This window comes from Cottoperca gobio, chromosome 4 (genome assembly GCF_900634415.1).
Source record: "Cottoperca gobio chromosome 4, fCotGob3.1, whole genome shotgun sequence".
NCBI classification, from domain to species: Eukaryota; Metazoa; Chordata; class Actinopteri; order Perciformes; family Bovichtidae; genus Cottoperca; species Cottoperca gobio.
The window spans coordinates 3,371,258-3,386,885 of record NC_041358.1 but is presented as its reverse complement, the minus strand read 5'-3'; the positions used below and the strand labels follow the sequence as shown (position 1 = coordinate 3,386,885).

At 40.1% G+C, this 15,628-nt stretch overlaps 1 protein-coding gene across 1 annotated transcript in view; it reads right to left on the bottom strand.

Annotated features, from left to right (window-relative positions):
* LOC115006701 (uncharacterized) overlaps positions 1-15,628 on the bottom strand; it is a 64,275-nt gene that overhangs the window by 26,446 nt on the left and 22,201 nt on the right. Inside the window, exons 8-9 of the mRNA XM_029429112.1 lie at positions 13,299-13,422; positions 3,253-3,352 (exon numbers count right to left, since the gene is read on the bottom strand). Of these exons, the coding sequence (XP_029284972.1) occupies positions 3,253-3,352; positions 13,299-13,422 (224 nt within the window). The remainder of the gene's footprint in view (positions 1-3,252; positions 3,353-13,298; positions 13,423-15,628) is intronic.

Genomic DNA, 15,628 nt, shown 5'->3' with positions numbered 1-15,628 from the left:
ACGGACGAAGTGAGATGCAAAGACTCAACGTACATAAACGCTAAATGTTCCATCATGGGACTCTGCAGATACTGCATGCCCGCTAGAGAAGATTGATGTATGAAGAGATACAGTATATATCCAGTTCAACGTTATCTACGTCTCATGACACTTCTGCCTTTGAACTCATCAGCTTCAAAGAGTCAGACTGTGTAAGCTGCGGTGAGACACGCTGCTTTAAGAAGCTGCAAATCAACCTAAAAGCATTGTATCAGTCTGGTTTCAGTGAGGCCTCAATAATGTTTCAGTGGCTTTTATCCTGAGCAGAATACAATTCTGAGGTAAACATACTAATAATTATCTTTTTTAATCTTAAAACTTGATTTGAACTTGTTCTATTTACTTTCCTCACAGCTAGCAATGACACACAGCAAAGCAGCTGTGTTGGTGGGCAGTGTGTATGTTCAAATGGCTCAGAAGTGTTGAAAGCTACAAAACAGACATCTCCAATCTGCCCACCGTCCCTCTACACCTGTCTATCTAGCAGCAGTGGTGGGCCGTGAAGGCCAGCAAGGCCTTCTCTGCTGGCCTAAACATCATCAGAATATAAATTCAATGTTGATATATTTTTTCCACAAATATGTATTAAATTATTCCCCATAGTCTATTCTCTTCATTTCATAGCTTTTCTCTTGGTTGCGCTGCTTCCAGCCTCAGATCGAGATTTGGAGGTCTGGCCTTTATGTTAGAGCTTTTATCCAATCATATTTCAGCCATAATGTGTTGCCAGGGTCCACGAAATCTGTCCTTAGGCCTTCAGAATCAACAGTGCGGGCGCCTGTCGCTTAAAGTGAACTGAGACAAAACTGTGCCGTTAACCAATCAGATTTCGAGTTGGCGACATCAGGGCCAGCTAGCAGGCGTACGATAACGTCAGCACGTCCACGTCAGCACGTCCACGTCTTTTGATTGGATACGCACTATTGAGAGGCAGAGCTATGCAGAGCTAGCAAACTGAACTTGAACGAGCTAATTTAGATTTCTACAAGCTGTTTTCTTTCAACCCACAATGGCTGAAGGAGGAGAAAAGATCGATTTGGTAGCAGATATAATTACAACGCCATTTTCAAGACAAACCTTTCAAGAAAAGCTAGACATTGTGAGAAGAGAACGGCCAACCCCGATGCTAGCGAGACTATCACAGGGTTTGTCCGCCACTTTCAATTCACTAACTACGAGCGGTACCCCCGGCTCACAGCCTCCGAGAGGCACTGCACATTGTACTGCTGGGAATGCCTGCTATTTACAACTGATCGATTTGGTGTTTGGAGCCACACAGGGTTTGGAAACTTGAGTTGTCTAAACAAGACAGCAACGAGACACCAAAGCACGGCTGGGCACTTACAAGCAACGGTGCTTTTGAAAACCTTTGGGGACACCCGAGTGGATCTACAGCTCAACGAACAAGTGCGCAGGGAAACGGAGCTCCACAACAAAAGGGTGAACAAAAATAGGGAGATGCGGATTTATTGATTATAAATGCTTCGTAAATATTAATATAACTCTGTTGTACTTGACTATGTTAAGGTGATGCAACGCCCGGTTATACAACGCCCGGTTATACTGCATTTCTGTCTAAATGTATAGTTTCTAGCACAGGGGTCGGAAACCTTTTTGGCTGGGAGAGCCATAAAAGCGAAATATTTTTTTATGTATTTCCTTGAGAGCCATATATTTAATAAATTTGAACGCAACTTTACTAATTTACTAATAGCGGTATCAGTGTTTCATTGAACAGGTGCTCTTTTATTAAATAAACTAAACGCTTACGTTATGTATCTCATTTATGTGCACGTTTCAGTGTTTACTGCACGGGTGTCAAACTCAAGGCAATTATGACCTATTTATCCTCTTATCTATGTTGTTGTTGGTGTTTTTGTTGTTGTCCTGCATTTTAGCGCCTTGAGATTGCTTTTAGCTTTGAAAGGCACTTTACAAATACAATTTATTATTATTATTATTATTATTATTATTATTATTATTATTATTATTATCATCATTATTATTATTATTATTATTATTATTATTATTATTATTATTATTATTATTATCATTATTATTATTATCATTATTATTATTATATCCGGCCCGCGAGAAAATATCATATGTCTGTCATAACTGGCCCGCCGGTTTTGGTAATTAAATCAATGCATGGCACAGCTCCAACCCCTACACACAAACGCACACACACACACACACATACACACACGTGTGTAAGTGTGTGCGCTGTGCAGTCAGAGACAGGGCGGAGGAAAGGAGAGGGGAGAACTAAAAACAAATCCGCTGCTAAATGTTTTACTTTAAAATGAAACAATATTATTATTTATTACTTGTTAAGTTAAAACATGTCAGCTCAAAATTGTCTGCGAGCCATATCGCGTCATCGAAAGAGCCATATATGGCTCGCGAGCCATAGGTTCCCGACCCTTGTTCTAGAGCCATGGCGTCATAATGATGGTATTAAGAGGTGGAATAATTCAGGTAGGACTGTGTAGGACATCACTGAAGGCCTAGGTGGGAAATGCACGGCCCGTCACTGTCTAGCAGTAGATAAGGCATTTGTATAATTAAAGGAATTTGATTTAATTAATATTCTATACATTTCAACTCTTCTGAGAATAACCTGCAACAGGTGTAAAGCTTAAAGTTCTGATACCAAGACTTAATATTTAAAAATCATATACGATCCTTCCAACAAGAGAAATGCTTTTCAGAGGGATTTTTAATTGTTGTCATGATAATATTGAGGACATGATGTTTGTATTTTGGTTTTGTCCTAATTGGGTCTGCCCTAACTATGTGCCCACAGACAATAATACTTGTTGACTCTGATGTGAAGAGGAAAGAAAGTTTGACTCTTGCTGTGTTTCATTTGTTTGTCAGGCACCATTTTAAAAGTCATTTCAATTGAACTTTTTGGTTGTTTTTATTTCTCTATATTACACTTATATGAGTTATATACATTGTGTATTGTCACTGTCTTTTTGCTGTGAACTTGCTACAAGTTAGTTTTCCAAATCTGGATGGCAACAATTGCAGGTGGCCTCTGCACTGTAAGTACACCATCGGCCTTCACTATTCTTGACGTAGGTAGAAAAAAGGAAAAAGAAGAGAAATTCAGACGACCAGAAAGGTGAAAAGATAAAGACAGAAAGAAAGAAAGAAAGAAAGAAAGAAAGAAAGAAAGCAATATGGTACAGAGCTGATTCTCACCCAGAGCCACTGTGCCCATTAGGAAAGGTTTCCCAATCTGACTGAAGTCACTGCTGCTCTGAAGGCCGACCTCTGACCCCACTGCAAATGTTACAGCCACCTGAGACCCACACACACACACACACACACACACACACACACACACACACACACACACACACACACACACACACAAAAGTAGATACACATCATAAACCCTCTACAGCAACACAAACAGCAATGTCAAAGAAACATTTAGTGTTTTATTGTAAAGCAAACAGTGAATGAGGAAATGTTAAATAATTTATTGACTGCTGTAGATACAAAAACATTTGTTAATCTAAATCCAGATTACAATGCAAATTTGAATATTCCTGTTGTAGAGAGAAACACACAAATATTGACATACATGAAATAAAAAGATGGGTTTATTATAGTAACTGTCTTCAGACAGTCATAACGGTCACATGATGTTGGCCCTCCAAAAAAACATGTGTTTTCTTTATAGACTTGCTCTGAAAAGTACATTTATAATAAATAGCTGTATTCATGTATTTGTATTTCTCCTCTTATACCTTAACATGAGCTTTAATAACTATGACTTTATGGAGTGAACACCTTGGTCCTTCTCTTATAGTTGAAGAAGACTCAGGGAGTCGTCAGTTACTTTAAGTTGTACTTCATGTTTTATCTACACCTATCAGAATAGATTCATAGATTTGAAACAATAGTTTTTACTTTGTTTCCTAATACGTATCTTACATTATGTCTTTTTACATATTAATCAGTTGGCAGGAAAGTGAAGCTCTGAGTTGAGAAGGACAGAATCCACTGAAAGCGTTTGTGAAACCACTGGACTACCACAGTGAAGTCAGGGACCTGTGCCACACTTAGGAAGATACGTGAGTGCAGTCTGCATGTATGGTCAACTCAGAGTGCCAAGAACACAGAAGTTCTTTTTTTATTGCAATAAAAACACTGTTTGGTCTGTTTCCTAATGGACAGAAAGATTAAGATGGTGGCAACCAGGAAAAGACGAGAGAGGAGGCGAGGAAATAATCTAGATAATAGCTAGAAAACAAGACACACAATTAAACAAACAGGTTGAAGAGGAGTGAGAGAAAAGTGGCGAGGAGGAGTGTTGAGGAAGAGGACAGGATGATGGATTCAAATGACTTTTAAGTGAAAATCCTGTCTGCAAACTAAAGCTTTTTAAATGGACCTAAACATCTGAGAGGCTTCTTCAAAAATCTTTAGGAAATTGTCTCATCATCTCACAATGGGCAGGTTTCATTAGGGCTTAGACAAAGAATGGAATGCATTTTACTTAACCACTCAGCACACCCACACACACACACACACACCATAAACCTGGCTGCATTATCCTCTTTCAAATGATTTGACCGCCCTTTGCCAGGCTGCAATATAACCCTGCTGTCATGGGAGCCGGCAGTATTAAAGGTTGAATGACAACTTTATTAGAGGTGAGGGTCTGGAGTCCTACCCAATTATAAAGCCTGAATAAATGTCACGCTAATTATTTCCAGAAAGCCGTGAAATAGCCGTGAATAATCTACCTTCCAACACAATTCCACAGCTGACTGCATGAGATTCATTTGAAAAGTGTGTGTCTGTGTGTGTGTGTGTGTGTGTGTGTGTGTGTGTGTGTGTGTGTGTGTGTGTGTGTGTGTGTGTGTGTGTGTGTGTTCATCCACATTTCTATGTGTGGTTGATGCAACAGCTAAAGCATCATTCAGGCCTATTTCACAATGACTGAATAGAGCTCTTATCAAGGTGTATCAACTTCATTTAGGCGTCACTGTTATTGTATTTCGCTGAAGGTTTCTGTGTGAAGCAATCAGTCAGATGTCAGAGAAGAAGAGGAGAGGATAAGTTAAGAGAGAAGAGGAGGGGAGGGGAGAAGTGAAGAGAGGAGAGGAGAGGGAAGGAGATGGGAGGGGATAAGTGAAGAGAGAAGAGGAGAGGAGAGGGGAGGGGAGAAGTGAAGAGAGAAGAGGAGAGGAGAGGAGAGGAGAGGAGAGGAGAGGAGAGGGGAGGGGAGGGGAGGGGAGAAGTGAAGAGAGAAGAGGAGAGAAGAGAAGAGGAGAGGAGAGGAGAGGGGAGGGGAGAAGTGAAGAGAGAAGAGGAGAGGAGGAGGGGAAGGGAGAAGTGAAGAGAAAGAAGGGGAGGAGAGGAGAGAAGAAGAGAGGGGAGAGTGAGGAGAGAGAGGAGGAGAGGGGAGAGGAAGTGAGAGGGAAGAGAGGGGAGAAGTGAAGAGAAAGGAGGGAGAAGTGAAGAAGAGAGGGAGAGGAGGACTGGGAAGGGAGAATTGAAGAGAAAGGAGGGGAGGATAGGGGAGGGAGAAGTGAAGAGAGATGAGGAGAAGAGAGGGGAAGGGAGGAGGGGAGAAGTGAGGAGAGAAGAGAGAGGGAGAAGTGAGAGAGAAGAGGAGAGGGGATAAGTGAAGAGAAAGGAGGGGAGAAGTGAAGAGAGACGAGGAGAGGAGGATGGGAAGGGAGAAGTGAAGAGAAGAGGGGAGGATAGGGGAGGGGAGAAGTGAAGAGGAGAAGAGGAGAAGAGAGGGGAAGGGAGGGGAGAAGTGAGGAGGAGAGAAGACTATTCATTTGAGAGGGTACTATCTGCAGTGGAATACAATATAAAGAAAATACCTGGTACCAAAAGTGAGTGGAGTCCAGCTGTACCATGCAGCTGGAATGGTACTTAATTTTGTTTTAGTGTCCTAAAACAAAAGAAACTGCTGATGTGTCGGTCTGTCTGAACCCTTATATTGGCCTTTCTTTCACCAGAATGAATCCTAATCAAAAAGCTGCCCAGGGATCTGCTTACATGTCTCCCACTCTGCCTCTCCATAGACCACCAACACACTCTTATTTAAATCCTTCTCAAAACATCAGTCATCTTCATAAGTTGTTTACTGCCAAGGTTTCACATTCGCTTTTCATAAAGTTGACTTAAAAGGGGCTGGATGCACCAATCTAAGTCTGGCTGTTAGAAAGTGTTTTTGCAGCGGGGAAACATCTCCCTGAGGCCAGTGTTTGGAGATTGGAATAAATTATGGGCCGCTTCATTTAGGATTATACTCCTGTGAAGCGAGGCAATCAAAAAGACGGCAGCATTGATTTCTTTTTGAATATGTTCGAAAATCCTGATAAATGCTGTAAAGGCCATTTCCAAACATTTTCATTTTAGTGGAATACTAAAAAAGCACAATTGTAAAATGACTCTTCTCTGGTCCGGAGCAATTTAAAAAGTAATAGTGTTGTTTTAATAATAACAAACAGCAGCAGTAATTTGTTTCACTAGTCATTACTTTCTGTTACTGAGCTCCAACTCCACGCCACCACACCCACACGTCTCATCTGCTGTATTTAAGATGTGGAGAAGACAATGAGACATCGTTGTTTAACAAGCAGCCAGCCTACGCACTGCAGCTGTTTACTGACAACTATCAACAGCCGGCCTCAGTGCACTTCAGTATTCCCATCCTCATGCCACAGGGTTCACACACCCTTCAACTCGGAGCAAAACTAACCTCATTGCTAGCTAAGACGACAACTTTGGAGATACTGAGGGTGTTTTCTCTTCCTTTGTCAGAAGCTTGTCCTCTACCCCCTCCTGGGGCCGGGGGACTATAGAGGGGCCGCTACCACCTGTCACATTACAGACAGAGACAGCACGGTGGGCTACTTTCAATAGCTCTTCTACAGTGAATCAGTGAAGAAGCACAACTGTCATGGAAACTTAGTAAAACTCTCTCCAGGAAATGGATATATACAGAAAGTCACATTTCTATGTACTAACATCTGCAGGTAATCAAATGAGAGCAACAAACCAATCTCTTCTGAGATATGACATTATAAACTTTATGGATATTAATTCCAATGACTTTTAAAGTTACCTGTACTTTCTGTATTACAGTTTCCCATCTGATTCCTAATGTGTGGGTCTGTCACACGGCAAAATAACAATTCTGTTTTAAAAGAATAACAGCGAAGGAAGAAGGCACGACAACAAACAAATCATTTTCAAGAATTAACCAGTGTGGTTAATATATATATATATATATATATATCTATATACTGTAGCTCACAGTGCTAATAGCGGTCAGTACGCAGTAAACATACCGGTCCATCAAATGTCTCCGGCCCGGAGCTCCAGCACCAAACACATGTGGACCAGACTCAAACACTAGTAACTGTAGCATGAATAGTAACTTGTTGTTGTGTGTTACTGAGTAACAAGAACACTGTTCTTGTAGATCTATGAGATCATAATATTACCATATTTAGTCCTTGTAAGAAAGACAGATGTTTGGAAGGAAGATATGAGCTTCAACCCTAACCCACCTGGTGCAGTCAAATGTTGGTCCTCTTTCCATTATCATATTACATTTCAGAATAAATAAATGAAACAAAGTAAATTATACAGTTTATGTTACTAATCCGTTCTGCTGGCAACAACTGGTACTGTATAGAGTATCTGTGATTTGATGTGATTAATTAATGTTCTTATATTTGAGGCAGTGAAGTGGGGGCAGTAAATGTGTCTTTGAAGAAAGATATCACGTCTTCTTTTAATACAACATGTCTTCCTTCAACACAGGTGTTATAGCTGCCAACATGCTTCACACACTGGCTGTTTGGGGATTTGGAGTCTGTCAGAAAAGCTAATCCTGTAACATTATATAATGGTAACATTATCTTAGGCTCATAAAATGTGACTCATATCAGTAACAGATTATTATGTCCTTCGTGGTATTCAGTGTGGCACATTACATTTTATAATGGGGAACATGGCCAGACATTGCTGCTGTTTTGAATTCAAGACTAGGCTGATGTAGTTTAAAAAATAACAAGGATATTGCAGTAATTACTTGGAGGAACAGCAAAAGCACAAGCAGAAATTGTCAGTGAAGTGGCCATCTCCGACTAGCTGGTCAACAAAGAGCATCGCTTCACAACCGACATGGTGAAAACTATTCTGTGAAGAACTTACCTCAGCCAACCCAATTCAACTATCAAAGTCCTCTAACCGCAAAAACAACAATACAAAATGAACCTTATTCCAACAGTGTAGAACTGCAGAAGATAATGCTAACACTAGCTCCACGCACTGACAACTGGAGGAGGAGAAGCTCTACTGTCCAGACTCAAAGAGGGAGGCAGTTGTATCTGCTATTACTTCCCTTAAAAAGTCTGTAGAGACAATGCTTCACTCAGAGGACACTGAGAGCATAGACCTCGGCCAAGGCCGTTTCATAACTGAAAAATAATGTGTGTTTAAAGCCTGTGATTCGGATCCACTCTGAAATGTAATGGGTTCTTTCTTGCCCCATGCTTCCACCAGTTTCATGAAAATCAGGACAGTAGTTTCTTTTCGTAATCCTGCTGACAAAACAAACTCAAAACATAACCTACTTGCCAGTGGCTGTGATGTAAGGGTACCAGGGTACATCAATGGATGCTTTTCTAGTAAAAATGGTAAAAAAATGGGATTAAAATAATCTTAACAAAAACATTTTATGTCTGTTACATTGGCTTTGATGCTTTTCAGTAGTTGCTGACTGAAGGCCATACTTTACTCAGCCTTTTATTTTCTCCGTGACATCACTTATTAAAGTCTCTCTCTCTACCCCCTCTATCTTGGCAGCTCAGGGTCTGGAAACTGCTGTTTTCTTTCTAAGTATACCAAGATAGAAACATTAATATTTCAGCCATAAAGAGAAAAATCACATTTGCTAGGCCGTAAATGGCTGGTGCTTGACGGTCGTGTGTTTTATTCCGGTGCAGTCGGCCTTGCCTGCCCGGCTCTCTCTCACATTGATGCAGAGTACAGAGAATGGCTCTCAGAGCCCTGCTCCGGAGCTGAACCTCTAAATCTTAACACCCCCCCCCCTGTTTGCGACTTTGCTCTCGGACACATTTCTCTCATTAGCTGTGTGTGTATGTGTGGATATAAATGAGGGAGCTTCTGTGTAAATGTCTCCATCTACAGGGTGCAGGTGAAACAACAACCTCCCCAAAACAATACCAGTTAGTAAGTACTTTGTGTTGCTAGGATTATTTTCTCAACTTCCTTCTGAAACTTGGCCTCAGAAAATGAGTACCGCATTGAACCAATACAGCATTTATAGTGTTTAGGGGGTGTGTGCTATCAATGCAATCTAAAATCAATTTGTCCGGTTTCTCTGTTGTTCTTCAAGGACAGAAGGTCCTTTAGGGAGTCGTAAAGGTTCCACTGGCTGCCTCCCGCCTTGGAGGGATGAAGCCATTGATGTGATGTTGCCGTATGGATAGCTGTTCTACAGATCCAATGCATTCATCTTAACTATGGCACTTTTGGACAAGGCACTGACTTAAATATACATTGTACGCATGATATTTTAATATGATAGACGAAGTGGTAGTTACACGTTACTATATTCTGGCAAATGTTTGAATCATACTTATTAGGTACATTAAGTATTGTGAAATTTTGGGAGGATACAGATTTCTAAAATGGGAATTTGGTCGATTATGTTTTTGTTGGCGTTTTTACTTTTCATTTTTTCAAAAATGACATGAACTGTCAGGGAGCTATATTCATGTATTGTTCATGACTAGACTGTCATTGCATCCTGTAAATGCATCCTGTCAAAATAAAAGAGTTTGAGCGGACCCTCTCATAAATGTGCTTTAGTTACCACCACCTCTCTGAAGACGCTGACGATTACACTGTAACTGAGTGTGGCTGTTAGCGCTGGTCTTTGTGAATTGGACTGTTTTTGCAATGAGGCTCATTTGCATAGAAAGGGGAATATTTTGCACCAAATTTATGCATATAACCTCATCTAAATATGTGCAGGAGTACTGAGATGCTACTAGCTTGCTAGCACAGTTAGTGGTGCATTTAACCCATTGGCGGGAATTACCACCTTTTGTGAATGCCCCCCTAGTTGGTTCACTGTGACTGTCACTGTTTTTTGTTTAATTCTGTGCTTTTTTGTTATGTGGACCGCTCTGATGCTCCTCCCAAAATAGCACAAGCTGCGATATTATTGTCTTGTGTAACACCAACAAACCCATGACTGACTCCCTGCTGCCTGTGGGATATGACTGCAATAACACAGACATCCATCTCTTCCAGTACGAATCCAGAATCCGCTCATCTGCCAATATGTCATTGATGAAGCTGAACTAACATGTTGCCCTTTATAAGTGCAGAAGAACAAAGTTACAGAGCGTACAAGAAAAGTGAAATCTCTGTCCTTGGGGAGATTCTTATGTAATGTAAGAATTGTTACAAACTGTATTCAGCAGCAAAAGTCAAAGAGCTGCAAGCCCAGTAGAAAAAGCTGCATAAGCATTTCTTCTAGTGACTGAGACTGTTTTGCGTACGTGAGAAGTAATGTTTTAGGAAGAAGGAAAAAATACCAGAAACATGAGTGTAGATCATGACACTGAGACACTAAGCGATAGCAAACGGTACACAACACATTATTATTTCATATATTTGATCATAAAGGCACTGAGGATTTCCTACTTTCCTACTAAAGGTTGAAGTAAAAGGCATTAGATATTATCTACAGCACATTACAAATATACATTGTCTTGCATTCCTGACTGAGCTAAAAGTCCCTGGAGATTATTCAATCTGTAAATGCTAATTTTCTCACAAAATGACTTACATTACCTCGGCCACCCCACGGGAAATTGAGAGCACCCAGAGGGCATTGATACTGTAAGGCGACCACCTTGTAATGTTGTCCAATGAAGATAATAGTTATAAATGCATCTGTAAATTATTCGGCTGTTGCAGGGTTGTGGGGAGCTGGAGCCTCTGCTGGCTGACATTGGCTGAGACAGTTGACAACTCTCCACCTTTTGTAATTTAAGGCCCACTTCAGTTCGTCATAAGGAATTCTGCGGACCAACTCTCCAAATAAATGACAAAAAAAACAATATGCCAAAAAAAGGAGAAAAATAAACTGGGCTGTAAATATGTGTTATGCTACTCTCAGCTGTAATGAGCAAAATAAATATTCTGCTTACCCTCCGTGAGACACTTGATATAACGATATAAAGTAACACATAATGTATTTTGGGTCATTCCTCACCTATACGCTTAGAGGGGTACAGGGTTGTCACCAATATCGCTTTTTTGTTTCAGATACCCTTTTTGTCTCACTGCATCCGGGAACGTTAGCTAGCTAACAGATGCAAAACATGTTTGTCTCTAGCTGATGATGTGTTGTGGTGATATTCAAACATAACTGCTCATTGAAGTTATGCATTTTACTTTGTGTGAATTGATATAAAAATAACTACCATAGTAAATTACTAAAAAATGCTAATTTAATCTAACCAATTGGCAGTGCCAGGATCTGTACCAAACAAATAAAAATGTCTTAAGTCTGTAGAATATGATTTGTAGGCCGGACATCTCTGCAGCAGGATGGTCAGGATGGTATTTTGACACATAATTTGCCTTTAACAAACATTGTGCCTCCATATTGTGAAAAAGAGGATTGTGTCAAATCAGTGAGTTTTAAACATGAGGTGCACATTACTGTATTTTACTTTGTGTAATTATTCTCTTTGATGTTAATTTGACTTGGTTGTTGTGTGACTGTGTGACTGATTAACTGATTGATCGTATATTACATGGTGGTCTTCTGACAGTCTCTGCACAGTTTGTGGGCTTTATGTACACATTCAGAAGTAATATGACTGCTTACTTAATCAGAATGTAATACTGCTCCTACTGTAGTAGACTCAGAAAGGAGCCTCAAAGAAAAGGTGCAGCTAATTATATCTCTTTTACAAAGTGGCTGTGAAGTGATTCATATGTAAGAGATCGAGGTCAAAATCTAATTTTCTCAAAGTATCTAAGATTGATATGAGAGTATTTTATTAACTTAGACTTGACATTTAAAATGGAAACATATCCTTGAATTTCTTATTGTAATGTAATATTATGTAAGTAATGTCAGAAAGAGGGTGTCAATCAAAGTGTTGTTGTTACCTAACAAGTTATCTACTGACACTCCCTGAAGTTGGCAAACACTGACCTGAAAGCCCAACACCACCTCGACACAGTGGGAGCTCACTGAGCACCAGTGCACATTGCCACTTCCATCCATTTTGCCAGCATGACCTCGCACGAAAACGCGACAGTCACGGCGACATGACATCCATCAGAAATGGCCGAAGGATATACACTTTTAGGGAATGAATAAAAACAAAACTAGAAAGCCTATAAAGTGTGAAGCGTGAAGGTCAGAGAAGACTGTTGAAAGAGAGAGGGCTTTGAAGCTTCATTCGGTACAGCCCTGAAATTGTCTTGTATTGATTCGTTTCATAGTCTGTTAACTGATTAGGAGGGTAACTAACTATTCCTTCACTGTCCATCGACAGGGGTACTTAATGTTCCTGTGGCAAATTGTGATGGGAGGACAAGACTGCCCCCACCGTATCCCAATCCTCTGTCCCATCAGCAACTCCATTTGACTGCAAATGCACCAATAACCTATTTAACCGGTGGTGGCGGCACATAATGCCTGTCAAAATTAGATTAAATATGTATTGATAAATAATGAAAACTGTATTGCTCTCCAATGCACCCCATGGGGTCTCGGTTTGAAAGGGCTGAGAGGAAGACTCTGGAGGCTGCACCAGGCACAGGGTTGCAGCCGGGCACTGCTGGAGAAGGTTGTGTAATGTGCAGAAACCTGGGCGGAAAATCACAACTGCATCGGTGTGAAAGTAGCAATGACAGTTGCGCTGCACGCACCTTTGCGCCAGGTTTAAGATACATATATATATATATATATATATATATATGTCAAATATACTTGAAGGGTTAAGGTAAATATGACTTTCACACGGTGAAACAGTAAAAACAAGCTCTTCTCTTCTAGCTGTGTGGGATCAGCTGTCTGATGCAGCAGATCTACCAGACAACATGAGCATGTTAGCATCGCTGAAAAGAAGTTGTTTCATAGGAATGACAAATAAGGAAAATCTAAAACGTAAAATAATAATAAAATAAAATAGAATAATGGTTACCGTGACAATGAGCAGGATTCCTTTCAGCAGGGTAAGCAGCGAAGTGATTGGCTGGATGACTGTGTGGGCTAGTAAGATGGCAAGAGTTAGAATCGAGGTGAAGGCCGGGATCACGTAGATGTGGCTGTGGAGAAAACACAAAAGCAGTGACACATTTGAATGCTTTTATTAATGTTCACATTTAATACCCAGTGAACGACACTAACCCTTGCTCTATCTTGAAACACACCTACAGCTGTATGTAGCAGAGCCTTCTCTGAATGTGCTGAATGACGGTGATTGCACACAGAACAGAACTTTTCAAAGGATTTAGTTTTTTTCTTCAACATCCCTGTGATCTGCACACTCCTCATCAACAAACTGCAAACATTACCAGACCGCTAAAAATGAACAGAAGCAGTGAGCATTCATATCCAAGATGTGAGAAAAATAAAAGCTTGTACCTCACAGATGAGGAATACCTCCTCCAAACTATGGTCCAACATACAGCCACCTTCCAAAACAAAATCACCTGGTAGGGCTGGGTGATTGAACACATTGTATTTGTGTGATTACGAACACAGGATCATTGAGATACAATGATTATTGTGCAGCATTCCATATTGAAATGATGCTGTCGTTGTCGTTGTCGTTGGTCCTTTATAGCAGTGTTCTTTCGCCCCTCCCCAATATTACAGTTATTATTATTGTTTTACCATAAGTACATATATCAGCTACAATGACCCCTAAAGGAATGAGACAATAATTATAATAAACAGAATTATAGGGTCATATTCCATGAGGTTGAGGATATTTTTTACACTTTCATAACATACGGCTCAGCAATCTTAGCTCATAAATCTGGTATAAAGGGCAAAGCATTCAGGTAGAATTACACTTCCTGAAACCAGTACGCCACAATCCTGATCCGTCTCTTGTGCTCTGGTGCGTTCACATTATCGTGTGGTGCAAGACAAACCAGATGTGTTCAGCAGGAGAGCGACTGTAAACTCCAGCCATGTTGAAATTCTATCGAGCCAACAATAAAAAAAGCTGAATATTTGTGTTTGAATGACTTGATCTGGACATAGTTCTGTGTGCCTTCTCTTTGTATGTCCTCTTCCAATGAATATAATGAATATTTTGGGAATTTTCTTTTTGAATCCATCAAGCCTTTACTGGAGTGTGAAGATATTTTGGCAAAAGCTAGTTGAGAAGGAATTTATGGCTTATTATTAAAATATGTTACGTCATTAAATGTAGCATTAGAACCCGACTAAAATGTGAATGTGATAATCACAAAATGTTACTATGTTAGATGCAAAAAGGTTATGTGCTCGATAGTTTTAAACATAATTGACGGGCTATGATGTCATTGACAGCATTACATCATCTGTTTCTAAGTTGAAAAAAGAAAAATTGCATTTGCAATAAAACAAAAATATCCAAAGTTATGTTAACTGTTAGCTCATTATGCCAACTGTATTAATTATCAGGAGGATAAGGATGAGCTTGCATTTATTTTAATTAAACACAGGAGATCTAACTAATAATAAAGAGAGTATTTTAATTCTCTAATATTTAGAAAATTTGCACTTTTTAGACAACAACCTCTGTTGAAGGAATATTAAGACACAATAATCTGGTCCCTGGGTTGTAATGCAAACTCATTAATGCTTTAAACCTCGCAGCACAGTGAGGGGTTTGTTTCCAAGACACCCACTATCCTCCAGCAGTGGGACTGAGAGGAGAGTTTTTGTGCAGCGACCTGCACTAACCTATTGATTGCTGCCTCTGGGGAGGGGGAATAATGTGGTTTATCCAAAGGAGGCTGCCCAAGGTTTTTTCACTCCAGTAACCCTGCATTCCCACTCCCACAGTGCATCACAGCATCTCCCCTGGCACCGAGTGGACCGATAATGAAGCACCCAGGCGTGCCAGAGAAGCGGTCCAACCGACGAGAGTTTGAGTAATATTATTTGTGTTAAGTATTTACTGGGGCATGACAAAATAAATTAGTCCTGTTAACTGATAAGGGTAATTATAGGCTTGGGAGAGGGAAAGAGGAGGTGTGAAGTGTGTGGGGGGAATGGTGAGAAAAGATGGCTAATGGTGCTTGCTTCAGTGCCTGGAGAGTGCTGTAGAAGTTAGTCAACAACACCAGTATGATAACGCTATTCAGTTTGAAAAGAATAATAGCATTGTTAGCATTTACATAAATACAAATGGGAAAACAGTAAACCCTCCTAAATTTGTTAAAAAAATTATTGTAAAAAAGTAGTAAAAATGAATTTGAAGTCATGTCTAATTCTTTTTAGTTTCTTTTTAAATGAGAGTCCTAGACAGATCAT